The following is a 22,467-nucleotide window of genomic DNA, read 5'->3' on the forward strand; positions in this document are numbered from 1 at the left end:
AGAGGGTAAAAGTAATTAAACATATTAGGAAAAGAGCAAAGAAAAAAAGACATTGATACGATTATGTTTTATGGATCTTCTGGTGGATTTAAAAGCGAAATGTGTCAATTTGGTTTGGCTTAGAATAGAATAGAATAGAATAGAATAGAATAGAATAGAATAGAATAGAATTTGTCTTTAATATCCCACATGAGTGAAAACACCAGATTAAGCATAAATGGAAGCATGCATAGTCGCACAAAAGAAAAAGGCATAAATAAGAGGAGAGACTGTGCAATAAGGGCAAATTTACAATGAAAAATAATACTGTACAGTTATTTAACTCAATATTCTCAGATTAAAAGAAATGTTCAACAATATGTGCAAATGACTATTAGATATATAAGAAAATAAAAATTATATATTAAAAAAGTAAATAAAAAGTTAAAATATATTCATTGCATTAGTTTAAATTAGTCTTACAACTACTTTACCATATTTAATACTTATTTTCTTTTTTATAACAGTTATTTGAATCAAATGTAGACTGGAGTTTGTATTTGTCTGCTACTGTACTTATCAATATGCCATCATCAGTTCCTGGAAACTGTATCACCATTTCACAACACTTCTGTTTTCTCATCCTGTCAGACATGTTTGTTTTTATCTGTAAATCACCGTGTGGTAAATGTAACCTGTAGACTATATTATAAGAACTGATTGGTTGATCCTGGAAGAAGTGATAATGGATTTGGTTTGAACTGTGATATTATCATTTTTAACAGGTTGTTTTTACACCAGCTCTCTGGAGCGAAATTGTCAGCGTTTCCCTGGAAACGCCTCTGTAGTTCTGCGCGTGCGCGCAGCGTGACCGAACACCTTTTCCGCGAACATTAAACGGCCTTTCTTCCTGTGTTTACCTCTCCGTGTTTAGCTGCTTTTTATTCGTCTAATGGCGGTTTTGCAAATGTTTTCGGTTATTTTAGTAACTGCTGCTTGTTTTGGTGAAAGTGTTGCTAATTTAAATGGGTCTGGGATTGATTTCTACTCGTTCAGGAAGAAGTTTCACCGTTTGTATGAAGTCAACAGTGAGGAATTTAGCCGTCGTCAAATCAATTTTCAGGTAAGAGGTTGGAGATGATGAGGAAGAGATTTTTGTCCTGTTTTAACTCGAGACTGTTCTACACTAAGCGTGCAACTGTGTGGAAGCTAAACAAACGGTTACCTGCTTTCTGTTCAGGAAAAACACAATCTGACACGTAAAGTTGTAAAAACAGCAGCGCAGTTCATTTCCTGCAAAAGTTGAATACTTGAAGTCACAGTTCAAATTATTTAGTGTCCTGCTAAAGCATTCATACCTCGTTGAATTTACAGCCACAAGCCCTAAAGTTTTTTATTGGACGTTTATGTGACAAAGCAAAACAATGTCCATAATTGGAAGTGGAACCGTATTCACAATTTTAATATTGTGAAAATAAAAATCTATAAAGTTATATTTAGGTGTATATTTAGACAATTACGTCCTCTGACACAGGGGTCAGCAATCTTTGCAAATAAAAGAGCCACTTTCTCCTAAATACCAAACCGACAGAAAAAGATTTTAAAAACATGTCCAAAAATTAATTATTTTTAAAGGAAATTAAATTAATTTTTTTGTTTTTAGAACAAAATTAATCAAAGTTTCACTGAGGGGAAAAAACCCCATTTATTTTCAGCAGAGTAAACCCTTTCAATAAATATGTTAAAAATATAAAGCGCAAAGTGTGATGCTTTATAGGATTTATATCACACTTTACAAGATTTTTTGTTCTCTGTCACAAAAAATCCTAATGAAAAACATTCAAGTTCCCAGTTGTAACAAAATGTGAAACAGGCTGTGAGAGAAACTTTGCAATGCAAATATTTGCAATCCTTGTACCATTGGTGCTCTCTGTTCTAGATATTCGTTAGCTGCTAAACCTTATACTCTTTATAATTAATGACCTATTTGGTTTTGTAAGAACCACAGTGGAAGGGCCAAAGTGCCTGGTGGCTCTGGAGCCACATTGCAGACCTCTTCTTTGTTTTGCTCTGTCACAAAAAATCCAAATGAAAAACATTTAAGTTTCCAGTTGTAACAAATGTGAAAAAGGTTGTGACAAGACATTACTGATGTTTAACCATCTTACAATCTAATGTAACACAATGCAAATATTTTAAAATATATGATAAATGAATAATATTGTTTTGGTTGTTATCATGTACAGTTTCACTCCACATCCATTGTTTTGCTTTTTTAATCTAATGAGAACATTTAAAAATGTGTATTTTATTTTCTGTTTTTCCGCTTGTTGTTTTTTCTTCTTTTTCTTTCTGCTCTTTTTCCCTCTGTCTTTCTGTATTCCTAGAAAATATTTCAACGTTGCTTTCTTACTTGGTTAACTATCATCCAGCATTTGTGTTCCGTGTGTTTTTACAGAATGCTGCAGTGCGACATCTATACCTGAACTCATTTTCCAGGCAGACACAGTCTGCTACATATGGCATTAACCAGTTCTCTGACCTTTCACAGATGGAATTTAAGGGTGAGAGGAAAATTCCTTGTGGATTTGAAGCTTGCAGAATTGAATAAGTTGCATGTACTGAGTGTTTGTAAACTAGCAAGTTAAGACATGGTAAAGATCTTTTATCAAATCACTTCTTCTAAATGTGTTTAGTCATGTTGTCTGGCTCTCGAGGGAAGAACCGTTGTTAAAGTGGATCTTTGTATCCAGGATTGAGTCTGGACTGGATCTTTGTTTGCAGATGTTTACCTTCGAGCAGAAAGCAGCAGCGCTCCTGGCTTCGTTGGATCGACCAGAGCGGGGCTCCCGGCCAAATATGACTGGAGGGATAAAGGAGTGGTGGCACCGGTCCAGAACCAATTAGCGGTAACGTTAATACAGACAGATGATGGATATACTGGATGGCTGTTACACTCAAATCACTGTCAGCAGAAATAAACAACATGGATTAGTTCATCACATTAAAATTTGCTATTGGCGATCCTTTGGTCATAACAAAATAATAATCAAAAAATTTATTTGCACCTTTCGGGAGACTGGGACAGAGGTCTACTTTGCAACAGGATAATGACACTAGACATACGGCCAGATCTGCAATAAAATGGTTTAATGTCACATATATTTATGTGCTAGAATGACCTAGTCAAAGTCTGTACCTGGATAACTGCTGTTCAGAAAATCTCCATCCAGTTTTCTAAACTTGAGCTGTTATGTAAGGAGAATGGGCAAATATTTTAGTTTGAATTTGCAAAGCCAGTAGAGATGAACCCCAAATGACCTAAAGCTGACATGGAAGGTGGGGGCTGAATACAAATGCATGCCACACCTTTCAGATTTTGTTTTTTTTTAAGAAGGTTAGAAAACTTTGACTAATCTTTTTTCTTTGTCACAATGATGCACAGCTTTGTGTTTGTCACATCAGATCTCAGTAAAGTTAATTTGAGTTTTTTGTTTTCAAATTGAAAAAATGTGAATACATTCAAGTAAAATTAAAATATTTACAAATCACTTACCTTTGCAACGTCTTCGTTTGTACACAAGGAAAATTTGATCTTTTAAACTAGACTCTAATGTAATAATACATGTGCAGTAATTGAACGCTGTTTAATTATATTATTTGGTTTTATGATTAGATTTTCAAACAGATGGTAATAACTTCTTCATTTAACCTGGTTAATGTGGGTGGAGTGAAAGGATTCCAGTCAGTACTGGCAAAAAAACCAAGGTTGACCTTACTGAAAGCCGCCACCTGCCACATTCCTGCAGCTTCTCCACATTCCAGCAGCTGCTGTGCTCTCCACAGCTCACAGTGAACGTTAGTGGCAGAAAGTTCAGCTCAGGGCTTTAGTGGAAAATTTCATTTGAGATTTTAGCTGCCGTTCCGTTTAAAATGGAAAGCATAAGTTTGAATGTTTATCATAAAATAGATATTTTACCACGTCGCAGTTTGAAATGAAATTACGGTGCGAGAGGTTCACACATTTAGTTTCGACAATCTGGCTTCAGTTCGTCACCTCACCATCTGCCTTGCCAGCTCCTCCTGTCTCCAAAATGCAGATATATACGGCAGGTCAGTGGTGCCGTACAGGTGCATGCATTCTCGCTTATCAAGTCTGTATTTTTGCTTCATGTGTGAAACAGGGTTGGTATTTTTCAGCCCTGGATTTGCGCATCTACTTTCAATATCAGGAGGGACAACTCATCCCTCCTGAAATATCTGATTTGCAGCTACTGTACTCTTAAATACAGTTATGCAGTTCAAAATCCTGAGTTCCACTTAGTCTTTAATTATTTTGGTAATAGTATAAATAATTGCCAAGTATTTAAACTTTTTAAATGAATGCATGTTGGAAACTTTCACATTTTCACACCCAAATCACCTTCCCCTCATCTTGGATATATTTAGAAGTCTCAAACTAAGATTTACGATGAGTGCACAGAGAGTTCTCCCTTCTGCAAATCAATTTTAGTCTTGGAGAGTTCAGCTGAAGGTCAAACATTCATCTGCAGTAGTAATGGACAGAATACATATTTGAGTGGCGGGGGAGTTCAATCGTTAAGGAAAAGCAATGAAACGATGACAAACCAAGCCTTTGAGACTTCAGCTCAACGAGCAGAAGGGACCTGGGCTCCAAAAGAACTAGGCTTAGTGAAATGGAGTTGTTGCATGTCCTTTATGAAGGTTCACTTTTTGCTCTTTTTGTCCTTTATCTCTTTAGTAAGTCAATTTGCTGCGGGGGATGATATTTTCACTCGAAAGCACTTCTCCTAAGGGAGAGACGTAACCTATACAGGAGAATGCTGCATGATAACATGGTGTATATTTCATCCTTTTGAGTACAGGGAAAGTTTAGAGGTCCTGGGAGAGTCTGTAAACGACCCGAGTCTCTGCACTCACCTACCTCAGCTCGCCTGCAGTTTATCTGCCCACATTTCTTATTGTCTGGCTTGTCTGTGGTCCTTCCTGGGCTCGGTACCCACACAAGATTAATTTATAGGCAGAAGATAAAACACGATGCCATGCACACAGACACCAAATATCAAGTCAATTACATCAGATAAACTCTTCTCTACTCAAAGTTTCCTTGTCTTGATTCCTCATTTATAGCCTGGGTGCATTTCAGTGCTCACAGATGGCTTTAATATTTTGTATGCTTGGTGCATACTTATCTCCAGTCCAGGCAATCAGGATTGAATTTAGCTTCTGTATTGATTTTAAGCCATAGAACCACTTTGATAAAAAATAAATAAATAAAGTGTTTCAGACAGCCAACGGTTCATAATATTTATGAGAATTTCTGCTGAGGGAGTGAACATGATGTAGTGATCTCCATGCGGTGTGAAGAATATAATTTGTTAAAATATTAAAGAGGGGAAGGAAAAAAAACTATTTCTCCGCATAATAAGGTATTGCATGCTCTGAATGAAATAGCTACTGGTTTCTGGAAGGGAATGAAATCGACTTCTATCCATTTTTATTACAAGAATTACTTTATGCTTTATGAATATTAGAAATGATCGTCTCTCTAAAGCTTGAGTAACAGCTGGCTCTATGTATTTCTTCATCATGTCGCTAATAGATGAGAGTGGAGTTTATTCATTTAAATTTTCCCCAAGAATTTAGTTATAAAGTGTTTCTGTCAGTAGGTGGCAGCAGAAAGCAATTAGTCACAGTTCATTTGGTTTAGTCATCTCATCCATCTTTTATGATTCAATATAGCAAAAGAATTAGATTTGAAAATGTATTAATGTTAATTTATTGTAATTTAACAAATATTTTCTGCTACAAACAGATTCAGTTTTTATCTGAACTCAGAGACTTTATATGTGTGGGACTGATTTTTGCACAAAGGCATCACCCACCTCTACATTTCCATGGAAAATAAATGCTATCAGACTAAATGTTTCATTGGCAATATTTAGCCCCTTACCTTATTTCACTGTTTCCTTGTTTTGTAGTGTGGGAGTTGCTGGGCGTTTAGCACAGTTGGTGCTATACAGGCCGTTCATGCTATGGGAGGCTCGCAGCTGGAGCAGCTCAGTGTGCAGCAAGTTGTCGACTGCTCCTATAAAAATGAGGGCTGCAACGGAGGCTCGCCCTCCCACGCTCTCGCTTGGTTAAAACAGGTGAGGTTTGCACTGCGTTACAACTTGAACCAAAAATGACTGCTAACATGTTCCTTAAATTTATGGCACAAACAGACATGTTCTTTATAATGTAGACCAGAGTGAAGCTGGTGAGTCACTCAGACTATCCATACAAGGCCAAAACCGGAATGTGCCATTTCTTCTCCCCAACACATGAGGGTGTTGCTGTGAGGAACTTTTCCCTGCATAGCTTCAGGTAAGAGATAAAACGTTTTAAAGCACAATGAGCAGCTGAAACTACATACAGTATATATGGCATTAAAATCACTCATTTCTATTTATCTGACATTAATCCAACCAGTCAGGATTACTAACATTATTTCTGGGTTTTTTTAATTACTGTCTTCATATTCAAAAGTTTAATTGCACTGACTAGATTACTGTGCCTTTAATTAATTTTGATGCATTTTAAGGCATCCTTCTCATACACACTGCTTTCTTTGGTGACATTACAAAAAAAAAATATATATATATATATCAGTGAAGACATTAGGAAGAGAATTGTGTAACTCCTGAAACTGTAATCAACAGTGACGGTTCCATACCGTCCTGGGCTGAAAGGCCACTCACTACAAAGAAGTCATTATTCCAAAAGCAACATAAAAAAACAAATCACATTCTGTTTATTTATTTAGTTTATTATCCAGAGTCTTAAACTAAAGTGTTTGGTTGGAATGATCAATGTTACAGTGAGTTTACAGACCCAAGAACACCATCCCAACCTTGAAGTATGAGGTTGGCAGCATCATGCTACGGGGCTGTTTTTTTTTTTCTTTTTTTTTGTTGCAGGAAGGTTTTGTGCACCTCACATAATATCTACTTTCATGAGTAGATGAAAGTAGATATTTCTACTTTCATGAGCATGAAACGTTGCTTCATGCTCATATCATGAAGCAACGTTTCATGATATGAGCTGTGAAGTTAAAGTTTGGGCTCAAACTTGCCTTCCAAATAGACAATGACCTTAAGCATCCAGCCAAAGTGGTTACAAGGGGGCTAAAGACAACAAAGTCAATGTTTTGGTGTGGCCATCAATGGGTCCAAATTACAGCAAACTATTGTGGAAAGTTTGTGGAAGGATATCCAAGTCATAAAGCATAAATTCTACAAATCACTAAGGAAATGTATGTAAACATCTGACTTTTAGGAAAAAGTAATTAAAACAATAACAGATTTTCTGGCATTTAGCAACTGAAAATAATCCTGGTAATCCTAACTGACCTTAACAAGTAAAAATGTAGTCTGATTTAATATCTACATGCACATATTTGGTTTTAGTTATATATAGTAAAAGCTAACAATGAATGTAATTCTGAATTTTAACTTGGTGGTTAAAGAGGAAAAAAGTACAGAGGGTGTAGTATTTGTCCTGTCCAATCACAAACCACCGTGATCAGTCTGTCAACACAGGTTCTGATAGCTCAGTAGCACAAAGGTGTTTCTGTCTGAGTCAGCTGTTATGGCCAATGAGAGGCAAAAAGATTTTGTTTACTCATAATGGGAAGATAGTTTTAATTGAGCTTTAATTTATGGACGACATTTTTCCAAAAGAAAATGTCGTCCATTTTCTTTTGGACTTCTTCCTTCAACTGTAAGACTCTAAACTGTAAATATATTTGAAACATCACATATGCTGAATGATAGTATTCACTCACAGTGTCTATGTTTAAGCTCAATGTTTAAAGAGATGTTGATACCACTCCTTGATAAAATATGCAATGCTATAGATGTAGACGATAAAACCAGACACAGAAGGCTATAAGCATAATTGGATGCTTTTTCAGTTACTGTTTATTTTTAAGGGTCCTTCAAAAGGAAATTCAGTGAAAAAGCAACAATAATAAAAACCAGTCGGCCTGGTAATAAATCTGCTAGTTGTAATCATCTCACGTGCAAAGGAGACGCATAAATCACTTGCCAGGGAAATGGGAGGATGAGTGATGACCGTGGCCAAATGCCCACTGGTTTGTGTTGCCACCAGCTGGCCTGGACTGTCATCCAGGCAAAGAGTCTTATAAGCCTCTGCTTAGCAGAACACAGCAATTGGCAGCTGAAAAAGGGAGAGTTCAAGTGTTTCACTTGAGAGCAGATTTGCGCTGCTACTGCAGGACCCTGGATCTCCATCAGATGGACGTGTTCGCCTCGCATCTGTGTTCAGAAAGCAAAATGATTCAAGAAAAACTAATATATTCTGAAAATGTGTGAGCTAGCTGTGAAAAAAATAAAAGGAATAAACACCAGAAGCATGAAAGTTGTTCCGCTTTTCAAAAGGTGTGTTCTGTTAGATGTCAGAGAAATCTTTCTGCCTCCAGTCCGAGCTGTAAAAACCACCATGAGCACAGAGACTGACGACATCGTGAAGCAACGCTCCAACTTTCCAGAATTTGTATTGATCTGTTCATAGTTCTGAGTGAAGTTCACTGTGATGTTTATCAACAGCCATGTTTGTCCAAGGAGGTCAGGATGAGCAGGACTCACAGAAAGCTGTGATGTGCAGACTTTCTCTGGCTACAAATGCAATAAACCTGCACTGGTTCCCAAAAAATGTGCTCTGGTCAGATGAGACCAAAACTGAGCTTTTGGGGTGGGGTGGGGGTGTGTTAGATGCTTTTGTTGCAAAAACACTGGAGCTCTGAATACAAAGGCATGCCACATTTTTCAGATTTGTATTTTGAAACATTTTGTAAACCGTGTATAATTTCCCTTCTGCTCTATGATTATACCCCACTTGGTGTTGGTCTGTCACTCACATAAAAACATAATAAAATATGCTAAAGTTGGTGGTTTTTAACGTGACATGAGAACATTCAAGCACTTTATTTATACAGCACTTTTCCACGGCTCTGTAAGAGCCTGCCTAATAAAATAACTAAAAAGATTTAGAGATCTCAGGCTGAGAGAAGATTAAGGGAAACCAAGGTCATAATTTTCAGTAGTAATTGAACTTGAGGTTCTTAAATAATAGCAGAAAATCCTTCTGAGCCCCCAATGGAATCAAAGTACTTTAAATCAAACTCAAGCAGGGCAGAGCTGCTGCTTTCTGCTGCTATCATAGACCTTCATTAAATCTCACGTTTAGCCAGTTTTCTGTGGCTGTGACTTATTTTCTAACAAAACAAAAGAGATGATTGTAGATTTCAGGAGAAACTGGGTTAGATCAAACACTATTTCCCTCATGGGAGAGGAAGTGGGGGTGATGGAGGAGCATGAATACCTCTGTGTTCACCTGGACACAAACTAAGCTAGAGAAGTAAGTTTGAAGAAACTTGAATAGCATGAATTACATTGACATTTAAGTTTCCTCTGGAACTAATAAAGGATTTGAGAGAGGGTTGAAAAAAGTTTAAGGTGAAAAATAAAAGACTAAAGGAACTGATTTTTATTTTAACTTAGTAGTTTGGACATCAATTCTCTGAACGTTTTTATTCATATTTCAGATCCCTACCTTGTTTCTAGTTAAAGCAAGTTGGTAGTGTTTCATAGGTATTGTTTTTTGTTGAAATAAAAATGCAACAGTTAAGGTGTATTGTGACCTTATAACACCTGACAGTTAAACAACAAAAACTTTGGAATTGACAGGTGAGGCTTTTAAAAGGTTGATGATCGACTAGAAAACTGCAATCAATGCACTTCTATCATTTGGCAATTTTCTACATTGAAGGAAGTTTACAGCTCATTATTCTCATTAACTGCAAGTGTGAGAGTCGAATATAATCTAATATTTGTGTTTTGAATTCATTCTTATTTTCTGTCCTAATCCCATTTGTGGATTGTTTTTGTCCCTTATGACTCCAAATTTATCTTTGTCAATGAAACTTCCTCTGAATTTTCCGCAAGCGCAGCCTGGCCTTGTTAAGACAACTTAAAGCAAAGTAAAGATGATCTTCAGTTGGAGTAAATGCCAATGTCACGCTACCACTTGAATTACTCGTTTTACCCTTTTCAACAATTCTCTGATCTAGCATGAAAATGTCTCTTTTGACCTGCCCCCTGTCTTCAGGAGTGGGACGTCGCTGCTAGAAGTTGTATCATCAGGAGGCCAGATCTTTACTGCAGCACAGCGAAACACAAACACGATGACAAAGTCAAAGTGGCTTTTCAGAATAGTTCGTCACATAGAAAGAGGCCCTATGGACGACATGTAATGAGCCTGGCAGCGGAGGGCATCACAGATTCCCCCAGTGGGAATCGTCTGGCGGGATGACAGGAAGGGGCAACAGAAGGGGGCCTGCATATGCTCACTGTAGAAGAAAAGAGAATATATGTCATATTTGTTCAAAAGCAGATGTACTAATGAGAAATATGGATAGTAGATCAACTTTAACAGTGAGAAGATGGCAGAAGCATGTCCATCTTTCAGATGTTTGAAGAATCTTTAAAGCTTTCAGCACATGTTCAGCTCTCTGACTTTCTCATGTTCTTCAAATAGCAAGTTAATCAAAAGGCCAAAGAAGCCACCCATAGAGAATATGCTTCTGTAATTTTCTTCCACAGTGGTCAAGAGGAGGCAATGATGGGTCAGCTGGTGCAGTTTGGTCCTTTGGCTGCCATCGTGGATGCTGTCAGTTGGCAGGATTACCTGGGAGGTATTATCCAGCACCACTGCTCCAGCCAATGGTCCAACCATGCTGTCCTGGTTGTTGGATACGACACGACTGGTACAAACTCCTGCACTACATACAACGGGAACATTTATGTGGCTCTGTATTCTGCTTTAGATAATGTGGGCTGTAAAAGTAATTTACACAAATTAGTGCTGCGGGAGAACAATATGAGGCCCACTGTGTCACTAAGGGGAATATATTATTCAGAGATCGTGGAACTAAGATGTGAGGATTTTAGTTCCTTGCATTTTGTTCCTCACGTTTGAAAATAAAGGGGATGCTAAGTTTACTCTTTTATTCCAGACCAAATTTTCAGTCACTTAATTTGTTAGATTCTCTTCCAGTCTGTTGAAATGATCAACATCAGGGACTCCGATGTTAAAGAAAATTGAGTGTGGAGCCAATATTTGTTTTTCCAGACCTAATCCAGTTCCACTATTCCTCTAACCAGTTGATGAATTCACAGCTGAACTAGAAATGTACCTACATCGAAAAGAAAGACTTACACCTTTCTTTTCTCACTGTCTGAAGTGAAATCAGACCAAACTTCTCTTGTTTTAGGTCAGTTAGAATCAAATATTACAGTATTATATTTACTATAATAATAGTAAATTATTACTATTTGGTAAAAGCCAAAACTGAGAGAAAGCAGTTTGTCAGATTTATTTATCAATGTCATTAAAATAAGAAGTTTACATACTTTACTTAGTATGTGGTGTAATTACCTTTCATCTCTATGACCGGTCAGATGTTTTACTTGTATGGAGTCATTGTCCATTGGGAAAACTCATTTGGACCCAACCTTTAACTTTCCGGCTGATGTCTTTAGATGTTGTGTCAATATTCTTTACATAATGTTCTTTCCTCATTATGTCATCTATTTTATAAAGTGCATCATTTCCACCTGCAGCAAAGCAGCTGCTCATCATGATGCTGCCACTGCCTTACTTCACAGTTAGGATGGTGAAGGCGTCCAGTTGGCTAGTTATGGTTCTCTTTGCGTTTTGCTTCCTCCTTTCTGAGCGACCTTTCAGCCCATGTCAGTACAGGACCTGTTTCATTGTCTTTCCATCTTCAACAGTATCTTCACAAGATCTGTGACTTTTAAAGAGGCAATAATCATTCTGTATGCAAACTTCTGGTTTTGAAGACATTAATAAATAAATCTGATATTCTTTCATTATTGTGGCTTTTGGCAAACCAGAATAGTTTTGGTAATTCTGACTTGCCTAAAAAAAAAAAAAAAAAAAAAGAGCAGTTTGAGTTTTCTTTAACTGTAGCTATTTACCCTCATATTAAATTCCTACCATAGAAGACCCCCAACTGATTTTCATATTTCTCAGTTTGAATAATTTAACACAGTCTTATTTATGGTGTATTATAGAAAGAAAACAGTATTTATGTAAAGGCATAAACACAAACAACCTATCAAGCTGATGAAATGCATGTTTTGTCTCCTAGGAGAAATACCTTACTGGATTGTACAGAACTCCTGGGGAACGACATGGGGAGATCAGGGTTACGTTTATGTAAAAATCGGTAGCAACATCTGTGGTGAGTTCATCTCCTTCATCTTTTTGCGCGTTTTGATGCATTAATGCAGTCTGTTGTTCTCCTAAAGTGTTAATCACGCTTTTCTTTTTGGGTTTCTTCCCAGGTATCGCAGATTCTGTGGCAGCTGTTTTTCTTTGATGACAGTTTATATTTGAGTCAGATGGGTTTGTGTGAGTCACTGCATGCGGCTGCTTCCCGTTGCCAAAATGAAATAAGTCATCTGCTCGTCTTCAGTGTCACTGTGGATAATGCTTTTATTGAAATGTAGCCATCTTGTGTCACAAAAACAAATAAATCTCCTCATATGTTTGCAACTGTTGGATTATAACAACAAACTGTGACACAATAAAAGTATTTTCACTATGCAAAATACATGCAGCTTATTAAATACAAAACATACATTAGAGCTCATAATTCTTCTATACAAATATATAATGAATTAGTAGATAAATACATTACAAAATTATGCAAATACTATACAAAACACATCTGAAAGAGCTACATCATTAGGATTATGTAATAATTCATGGCTTCTCTTTGATATCATCATATTTAAGCAGTGCAAATCTTCCTGCTTTAGACATTGACATTTTTATGCTTGAGATTTCATCTTATTTACACTTTGTTTCACTGAAGGTGCATCTCGGTTTGTCTGTAGCGGCGCACTGTGACATGCTGACATGAAAGGCGTTCTGTAAAACCCGGCAGCGTTGTCCCTCTGCGTAAGGTTTGATCATTCCACCCACTGATCCGCTTGCCTCCAGGTCAGTTCTTCTTCATTTATATAACAGTTACTGAGGGAACATCTGAGCAGGTCTAATCAAGGAGCCGTCTGCCGCACTGTGACTCTGAGACAAGATTAAAGTAAAATAGCTTGATTCGGTATCGTGAAATATTTAATGTCAGACATTATGTCACAAGCTCTACGACTCGTTTTATTTTTGTGGTTTATTTTTACCACATGCTAAAGCTTAATATTTACAAGCCTAACTACTCGGTTCAATCTTATCTTTTTCTTTATACACTCAGTAAGTCACCCTTACATCCATTTAACTTGGTATAAAACAGTAAAGTTCATCATTTTACTTACTTACATGAAGTTTACTACAATGTTTATTGGTCTTGAGTAAAGTAAAGTTGAATCAACTTTAAGTCAGAGTGATGCTCTGACTATGCATATATTGGCCCAACACAGGGGCTCCCTACACCTACACACTTGGCAAATAACTCCCCGGCTGCGATCTCTGTCACAGCGAAGAGAAGCCATAACAGACGGCTGAGATGAACTCCTAGTCTGAGTCCTCACTGCTGCAGTAGGAGCTGTCGCAGCACTCGGCCATGTACAGGAAGGTGTGAACGTTGGGGTTCAGTTTGGGCACCCAGTGACGAGGCACCAGGAACGTTGCCAGGTTAAATAGATCCACGAACACTTTGTAGCGGTCACTAAAGAGAAAGAACATCATGTAGTTGTACGTTGGACACTACAGAAAAATGCTGTTGTTCTGAAAAGTCCAAACTTTCTGGGAAACAAAATCTGAGAAATAGGTTATTGTTCGATAAGAGTATCTCAGTTCTGTCCTTATCTAAATCATCTTGGATGGGCTCTGCAGAGTGATGTTTGCAGTCAAGAGACTGAAGTTAAAATTAAACAATACCTGACAGTGGATCTTAAGTAGTGGTAGCCTGATGAGCCCCCCGTGCCTGCTTTGCTGCCAATCATTCGATGTACTATGCACACATGGTTGTCTTGAAGGGAGAACAAGAAAAAAAAGTAAAAATCTTTGGTTTGATATCATTTGTGCTGCCACTTCCAGTGCACTGTTAAAGTATTTATATCCCTTTAACTATTTTAAATTTTTTCATGTTAGAATTTTATGTGACACATAATTGAAAAGAATATATTAGCTCTAAAGTTAATTTACAATCCATTTGTGTTCAGCTCCATTGATCGGGGGTGTTTCTCTACCAGGCAAAGAAGAGATTTTGCCTCTTTGCAAAATAGAAAACTACAACACACACCAATGCTTTCATGGTTAAGTTTCAATCTTGCACGTAAGCCAAAAAAATACAATTTTAGACCCATCTGACGAGAACACCACATGTTTGCTGTGCCTGCTGCATAGCTTGTGGCAAACTTCTCAAGGCTTTTCTTCATATCTTTCTTCTTGCAACTAATAAAATTTGGATTTGTTTTTACTGTACTCCCACCTCACACCATTACCTGTTATACCGAGATTAAATTACTCACAAGTGGAATTTTCTAATTCTGTCGTTGTTTGCATTGAATTTTATTAAGGTCATTTTTTATTTTTTATTAAAATGAAGAGGGATGAATATAAATGGAAACATATATATATATTTTTGTAAAAAAAAAAACACTTTGAAAACCATATACCCTTTTCCTTTTTACCTCAATATCATCCTCTTTATTGTTTTTTTTACATTTCCAGGTTTATGGACATCTAATCTGAGTCACTTTTTAATATCATATAGTCTCTATTGAGACTATATGGATGAGCAGCCAGATCTGTTCATCCAGTTCTGGCTTTAAGCTAACTAAAACACTCTGTTGCTGACACGGTATATGCAGAAAGTCCCATAGAAATACTTACATCTCCATTTTGTCATGAGGGTGTCCATGTCCATGAGGGATGTGAGCAGCTGGAAGGGAACCTGGAACCTCGGCTCTTCCCTGAAAGGTAAAGGAAGGTTTGATGTTTTAAACATCTCATGAAAATCCTTCTAAATTTTAATGGGAGTAAAATGAGAGCAGCTGTCTCCTGTGCACCACCAACAACCTCGGCAGTTTTGCACTAATTATCACTGTGCAGTTGCTGCCGGATGACTTTGTTAGCTCTGCTGAAGCCTTAATGAGCCTCATGTGACATTCTGTCCTTATCACATGTGTTACGCAGCTACGACACCTTTAGGAAAATGTGACAGACATGCTCATGCTGTTGAAGTTTCCTCAAGACCTCCTTACTAGTGCTGTAGGTGTCGCCTGGCTGACAAGGTTTCAGAACCGGGCTTGTGATATGGAAATGTTATGGGGAGGAATTAATGAGCACCCCTGCCTCTGGAACTTGCACTGAGATGTTCTTAAGTTAGTCCCTTTGGAGGTGCCAACACCTTCCAGATATAAAAAGTAATGTATGAATGTAATAATATGGTGTAAATGCTGCAGTTTCACTAGAAAATTAAAGGTGGAGAAACACAAAGAAAAGCTTAACTTACCTGTAGAAGTAAATCATCAGAGCACCTTGTAAAGCCTTGTAAGACAGCCGCCTTTCCCCTTGTTAGCAAAAACAAAATATATTAATTAATTTGAAGCAACATAAATTTACTTTATTTGTGTTGCAAAAGTTCAAACTCGACAGGACTCAGTTTTGAGGAAACGTTGAACACAGAATATTTCCAGCAGTCTGATTAAACGGCTACCTTTGCTGACCAGATGTTCATGACGCTTTTCATCAAATAGGGACATGAAGTGCTCTCTCTGTTGGACGACCTCAACCATCAGCTTCTCCTTCTCCTCTGACTCTGGCATTTTCTACAAAAATAAACAATGCCAAACAAAAAAAAACAAGTTCTGTCAATCATCCATGCACTTTGGGGCGAAGCTGGTAAAGTTTGTTCTGGGAGCTGAAGTTATTTCTTACCTCGATTTTCTTTTCCTCCACATTCAGCCCGTCAAATATATTGATTTCAAGCCGTTCCCAGAAATTGAATCCATCCACTTCCAAGCCAGGCGTTCTCTCCAGCCACTCCTGAAAGAAAGGCCCAAAGGTTTTATGCCATTTATTCCCTGCTCAGAGCAAGTCCAACCGCACAGTTATGTGAATTAACGTGGTGGGGAATCAATGGCAAGAAGGACTGAGACGAACCTCAACCAGCTTTAGAAGTGTTGGCTCTTGCTCTGTCTCTAGAAGCGTCTCAGTGTCATCCCCTTTAATGTAGTCCTTGTAATGCCTTCGGTTGTAAGGAACCCTCAGGTTGTGCTGCACCCCGATTTTGTTCTCCAGAAGTCGAAACTGAAGGCTTTCAAACCCAGAAGCGGAAGTCAGGTACGTCCTGCAGACACAAGATCAAATAAACATCCACAAGATCAAATAAACATCCACAAGCAATTCATTAAAGACATAGCGCCTAAATATATAGTTATTCATGAGGTTGCTAATGAGTTTACCTGAAGTCAAAGAAATCCAGCGCTGTCATTGTTTCCAGAACTGCGAATTGGTCGACCAGCAGTCTGAAGATCATTACTATCCGGTGAATCCGTGTGTTGACTTTGAGCATGTTGCGTTCATCTCTAACCTTAGGGAATAAAAAAACATTTGACTTGACCAATAATGACAATACAGTCTCCAAAAACCTCCTAAGACAAAGAAGCTGTAGTAGTAATGAGACGTGTATCGGTTTTGGGGCAATTAGACTTTCTTGTTTTTATCTGCCTGAGCTCTAAATTTAAAGGTAACTTTAATTCAGTCAGACACTGAGATCTGACTCTTGTGAACAGTTTGAAACCTTAAATATTGAGGCTCTAAATCTGTCAGTACAAAATATTCTTTTCTGTGTGACTTACATGTCCGCTGATGAAAATCTCCCGCACCGAATCGAGCTCAAAAAGAATCTGCTTGAACCACAGTTCATAGGCTGAAATAAAAATCAAAGGTTTCAACATCATAAATACATCTGCATCAGATTAGGAAGTTAAGATGCTCAGCTGTCAACAGTGAAGTAGGTCATCAACTTTCAGGTAAATAATTTTCTGCTTGATTAAACACCAGTAAGACATATTGAACGGTACCTTGGTGGGTGACGATGAAAAGATGCTCGTCGTGGATTTTATTGCCTTGCAGTTCACTTTGCAACACTTGAGCTGTGGTTATTTTGTCCAGCTGAGGTTTAAAATTAAGTAAAGCAAACAGCAAATAGTTGGTTTCTAAGTTTCTTTCTTAAAAACGTCCCAAAGATAAAATGTAAGTCTTGTTGTTTTACCTGCAGGTAGTCACCATAGATGATTCTTCCTTTACTGTCCTTGTCTGCCCCTGCCTGCGAGGCATCCTGGCTTTCTTCAATAGGAGGTTTACTTTTGAATAACCTGCAATATGACAGAAGGCAGCCCTCAGTCATTTGGATTTTTTTTTATCAACAGAAATGAACAGGCTTGCATTTTACTGTGTATGTGAAATGTGAAAAAAGAAATAAAAGTCCTTAAATATGATAACTGAAACATACAAATGTTTCTTCTCAAAGTACGGGCATTGACTCATGGTTTATCCTAGTCTGTTGCAGCTGAGATGTGCTCCTCTTTGTTTTATCAAAATTTACTAAAACGGTCTTCAACTCAGTCTGAGTTTTTAAAGATGCAACTCATCCAATCAGTTAGTCACCATCCGACCCGCCTCTATTTGTCCCATGCTGTCTGTGTTTATCTTGAACTGTGGTTACAATCTGGACTTTGTGTTACCAAAAAAAAAAGATAAAAGTTCACAGTAGCTGATTTTTTTTTTTTTTATGAAATCAAACTGGATTATTTTTGGTGTCAACTGAAAACATGGAAGTTTGACATAAAAAGCTGGATAGGAAACGAGGCTCACCTTCACTGCAGCTTACAGGAGAACATCATCTGCAGCAGAACCCAGCAGGTAGTTCTGATTGTTTTATTCTGTTTCTATTTCAGTTCTTTCTTCCTTCGTCCTCCTTGGAGATCAATTGGACAGGTCTAGAACCTCCTGACTGTTTAACTCTGTGGTTGTTTTGGTAATGGGTTTTGGCTCCTAATGAAGGAAAATCCATCTATCATTTACAGAACCAGTAGAACGTATTGACCCCCCTTCACTTTTACATTATAGACTTATTCTAGAACCAGTTAGTGGTCGGTTTTCTTTAAAAAAAAAAAATTAGACACAAAACAGTTTGGATTGACATGTTCAAGATGTGCTTGTTAGTAACTCCACAGAAATGAGCGCTCCTTCCAGAAGGCCATTCAGGCCTTAATTGTAGAGGCCAGATAGAAGTTGGTTCTGCTGGAGGTTTCTTTCTGTTAAAGGGTAGTTTTCCTCTCCATTGTCGCTATGTGAATTCTCCGGGTGAGGAATTACTGCGAAGTCAATGAGTTTGCAAGTGTTTGTTGTCGCTACGTACTACTACAGGATTAGTGCAAGTCAATGATTCGACGCAATCTGCTGGGTTTCCTTAGAAAGAAAACTAAATGATAAAAAAAAAAAAATCCTTAAAGTCTCTCAAGCAGGGTGTGTTGTGAATTGACTCTATAGAAATAAACAGAATTGAATTGTCCCTGAGTGACCCTAGAGTGAAGCTAAACATGGCTGTGACCAGCCAGCCTGACTCAGTTTGAAAGGTTCTGCAGAGAAGAACGGGAGGAAAATGATCAAAACAGGTTTACTAAGTAAAGCAGGAATGTCTTTACTAAGCATGTGAAGATATTCCTGAGATGACTTAAAGGTGTGATTGCAACCCAGAGTACCTCAACAATATGAGTTTAAGATATAATGAGATCATATGTGTGTAGATTGCTGAGACAAAATATACTCAAATCCATCTGAAATAAATCAGTAACGTAACAAAATCAGAAAAATTGAAGGAGTGTGAATAAGTTTGTTGCCGTTATATTTACATGTCTACAATACAAGAGGAGCACATTTACACAAAGTGTCTTATCTTCCATTTTCTTTTCTAATCTTATGCAGAAATTTTATCATATTTTTAAAATGTCTTTACACTTTCACCAGAAACTATTTTTTTGATAGTCAGTCTCATGAACAGTTTTCTGATCACAATGACAGCAGAAATAAAAAAGTGGTTGCTTTAAAAAAAGAAACATCAAACACCTTTAGAAACTTAAACCGAGTCCAGAGTCATGAGCAACAATCCAATTATCAACTAAACCATCAACTGAAACATTTCCTTCCAGATTTGAGTTTTTAAAGTTTTTTTTAAAACTATTTAAATTTAAAATTTCTGGCTTTTTAAAAATCTTGCGAACCTCTTGGATTATCATAATGATTGTTAGTAACATTAGATTGAGTGTTTTACAATAAGCAGTGAACCTCTATGTGGACAGCTCTATGCCCGGTCAAAGGTCATTGTTGCTGTTTACTGTTATATTTGTGATGAATCAAACAACCTGCTGTTGCATAACAGATGGACCTGCTCTGTTCTTTACACAGAATGACCTGCCGCCCTGCACTGACGTCGATTTTACAGAAATGTCTCATCTACAGATTCATGATGATGATAGAAGCATTTCTTTTATTTCTTGAAAAAAATCATATTTTTAAAATCATTTTTATTCGTGGCTTAATAATGAATCAGATGCAATTTCAAAGGTTTTTTTCCTGTGCAGGTGTGTGTGTGTGTGTGTGTGTGTGTGTTAAATGTTTTATGAACACATTCACATGCTTTTTGGAAATCACTGCTGCCAGTCTGCAGGTCATTCATCTGTAAATATTTGCACTTTGGTTAATATTTAATTCCGCTCATTACTGCATCTCCGTGGCTCTAAGAGTTTTCTGTGAAACAGTCCGACAGTTTCCAGAGAAAAAGCTTCTTTGTTTTGTAGAAAGCGGGTTGAGAGTTGCTGAGGACAGCGTGTTGGAAACGCAGCCTTGTTACACCTGCAATATCAGCTGTCACACAAAGTTCATGGGAACTGTTTGTTTGCTTTGGGTCTCAGGTGGCAGGTTCTGTAGAAAATAATGACAAGCTTGATGGCCTCCACCACAACACGCCGTCAGTCACAGCAGCCGTTTAGGAGAACCGTTGAGCCGGTTTCATCAGTGAAAAACTAAGATTTCACAGTCCGCCCTGTGAACCTCCCAGATCATTAGCTTTGTGTTTTTTTGGTTGCTCTTTGTGGACTTAACCAAGTTGAGTCCCATCAGCGCGTGCAGTAGTCCTACAAGATCAGAGGGATGGTAATAAGCAGCTATTTCTGAATTGGGACAAGGTACGAGCCTAGCATGAGGAGCAGCGGCGGCCCCAGAAAGCTTTGTTCTTGTTCCCATTTAGCTGGGATAAATGGGACTCTAGTGGAGACGGGTTATGATAGATGAAGTCTTTGAGATGACATGAAGCCATCACTGTAGATTTTCTGAGCCTTAACAAACCCGTCCATCACGCTGGAAGGACACAGGTGTCTTTATGAGTCATCTCGGAGGTCTGAGTTTGAGGCGGATTAAAAAGGAAGCAGGGAGATGTCCTGTTTTTGTTCTGGCTACCATGTGAACCCTTCCTGTGAAAGTTTACTCGTATAACTGTCTCCCCTCCATGTCTTTGAACTCTGCAGTCATAATTTCCTGCTGCGGGGATGTTTTTATCAAGCAGCGCGCCTTGCCTCCAGCTATGATTTGTGATCTTAATATAACTTTTAATCATTTTTCAGCTCTCAGCCCATCATTTTAAATGTCAACATTCTTATCCGTGAAAAGTGTTCAAAAATCAAACAGGGAAAAAATAAAACAACAAACGTGTCGGTGTGTGACCTGCATGTTCATTCTGCAGGTTTTCCACCCAGTCAGGACTAATTATTCTGAAAGCGAGGGCTGCATCCAGCTTTATGCAGAAGTATTTACTCCCTTACAGATTTGTTCTATTTTTGCTTTTTTGATTCCATTAAAATGAAAATTTAAATGGACTCTATGTAAAAAGTAGTTGAAATGGTGTAAAGAGTTTCAATAAATACTTTGGTAATAACTTATTTCACCACTGTGAGAAATTTTCAGTTTTAGTTCTGTGAAAGTTTGTTTAATCGGGGAAAAAAAGGAAAAAAAGAATAAAGTTGTTACAAACTGATAGATATTTTCCTTCAGGATTTTCTGCTAGAAAGTTGATTGTTCCCTCAGTTCGGAAAAATAGCCCAGACCATGATGCTGCCACCACCATGTTTGACTAACTGTAATGTTCATTTTCTGAAATGCTGTGTTAGCTCTCTGGTTGGTGCAATGCGACACAAACTTTCTGAAATATCTCAAAATATCTTCCAAATGTCTAAGTGATCATGGAGGTGATTTTAGGCAAAGTTTTTGTCTAAAATCAAAAAGACGCGACGTTTTACAGGCCAGACGTCCTGTAGGTGTTCTTGATGTTGTCTTGGAGTAATTTTGGTTGGCTGGTCTCTCCTTTTTTCCAGTCTGTGGAAATTTGCTCTTACTTTGATTCCCAAAGACTTGGAAATAAATCTGGACGTTTCTCCAGGCGGATGGATTTTGGTCACCTTGTTCCTCGTCTGTTTTAAGATCACGATGTGGTGTGTTGTTTTTCTAAAATGTTTCGTGTTTCCAGAAAGTTTCTTTTGAAGTAATTTATTGAATCTCTAGGGCAGGTATTAATCAGACCGGAGTGGGGCTATTGAAGTTGGACTCAACCTTCCAAAAAATACAATTAATCACAGGTAATAAAAGATTTAACTAGAATATCAATTAGTTCTCCATGCAGGGCCCCGTTGGTTAGGACAACCTTTTTTCCTCATCATTATTTGAAAACTGCTTTTGATATAAATTATTATTAGAAGAAATCTGTAAGAGTTAAAATACTGTTCCATTGTTTTGGAGTATAGAATCTGCCAGTTATGATAATATTCTTTTTTCCTAAATACGATGTTTAGGCTAGCTTCTTTTTAAGGTTTAATTCTCCATGACTCTATTCTATAAAAGTATAATGTTGTCTTGCCATGTGGGGAACAAAGACTAACAGAAAGCTTGTGATCACAAGTGAACAAAGCCGGATTTTCTCTGAACATCTGTTGTTCACACACTGTCTGTGCACCAAGAGCTGCTTTTATCCCGCATTTTGTCACCTCTTTGGAAAACATTTGCAAATAGAAATAGTGTGTGTAGCTCTATGGATAGTTTTTTTTTTAAGTGGGCAAATGAAACTAAATTGTTCCCATATTTTTTTTAAAACTTTTGCACGAATTTTTTACACCTCTAAATGAATGATCTTACTTCCAGGTCTGTGTAAAGCAGTGGGTCCACAATCTGTCCCATAAAAGTGAATGAACAATGAATTCACACTAGCATTGGCTGCTTGTTGAACTGTAACACATCAGCTGTAAACAGAAATCTAACACAATAAATGAATAAAGCTGTCACATAAATACCATAAAGCTCTATTAA

At 37.6% G+C, this 22,467-nt stretch overlaps 2 protein-coding genes across 2 annotated transcripts; one reads left to right on the plus strand and one right to left on the minus strand.

Moving 5' to 3' along the window:
• The first annotated feature begins 865 nt into the window (after positions 1-865).
• ctso (cathepsin O) lies at positions 866-13,276 on the plus strand. The gene is made up of 8 exons (XM_032555313.1): positions 866-1,102; positions 2,438-2,543; positions 2,764-2,888; positions 5,982-6,149; positions 6,245-6,366; positions 10,665-10,828; positions 12,236-12,328; positions 12,432-13,276. The coding sequence occupies exons 1-8, from the start codon at positions 932-934 to the stop codon at positions 12,464-12,466; spliced, it is 984 nt and encodes a 327-aa protein (XP_032411204.1). The 5' UTR covers positions 866-931; the 3' UTR covers positions 12,467-13,276.
• A 272-nt stretch (positions 13,277-13,548) lies between these two features.
• On the minus strand, positions 13,549-17,678 carry tdo2a (tryptophan 2,3-dioxygenase a). The gene is made up of 12 exons (XM_032555311.1): positions 17,567-17,678; positions 17,327-17,429; positions 17,136-17,226; positions 16,911-16,981; positions 16,515-16,642; positions 16,213-16,399; positions 15,988-16,095; positions 15,767-15,878; positions 15,563-15,620; positions 14,941-15,020; positions 13,984-14,074; positions 13,549-13,771 (listed from the first exon to the last, which is right to left on the minus strand). Exons 1-12 carry the CDS (start codon positions 17,599-17,601, stop codon positions 13,618-13,620), a joined length of 1,218 nt encoding a protein of 405 aa, XP_032411202.1. The 5' UTR covers positions 17,602-17,678; the 3' UTR covers positions 13,549-13,617.
• Between the last annotated feature and the right edge of the window lie 4,789 nt (positions 17,679-22,467).

The sequence above is a fragment of the Xiphophorus hellerii genome, chromosome 23 (assembly GCF_003331165.1).
Source record: "Xiphophorus hellerii strain 12219 chromosome 23, Xiphophorus_hellerii-4.1, whole genome shotgun sequence".
Lineage (NCBI taxonomy): Eukaryota > Metazoa > Chordata > Actinopteri > Cyprinodontiformes > Poeciliidae > Xiphophorus > Xiphophorus hellerii.

What these genes read in the sequence shown, in the direction of transcription:
- ctso (XM_032555313.1), top strand. Translation starts at nt 932, where the DNA reads ATGGCGGTTTTGCAAATGTTTTCGGTTATTTTAGTAACTGCTGCTTGT. An exon ending in CGGTCCAGAACCAATTAGCG is followed by an intron (nt 2,889 to 5,981) that starts GTAACGTTAATA and finishes CTTGTTTTGTAG; the next exon opens with TGTGGGAGTTGCTGGGCGTT. An exon ending in TTTTCCCTGCATAGCTTCAG is followed by an intron (nt 6,367 to 10,664) that starts GTAAGAGATAAA and finishes TTTCTTCCACAG; the next exon opens with TGGTCAAGAGGAGGCAATGA.
- tdo2a (XM_032555311.1), bottom strand. Translation starts at nt 17,601, where the DNA reads ATGAGTCAATGCCCGTACTTTGAGAAGAAACATTT. An exon ending in TTTCATCGTCACCCACCAAG is followed by an intron (nt 16,982 to 17,135) that starts GTACCGTTCAAT and finishes TTTTTATTTCAG; the next exon opens with CCTATGAACTGTGGTTCAAG. An exon ending in TGGAGGAAAAGAAAATCGAG is followed by an intron (nt 15,879 to 15,987) that starts GTAAGAAATAAC and finishes TTATTTTTGTAG; the next exon opens with AAAATGCCAGAGTCAGAGGA.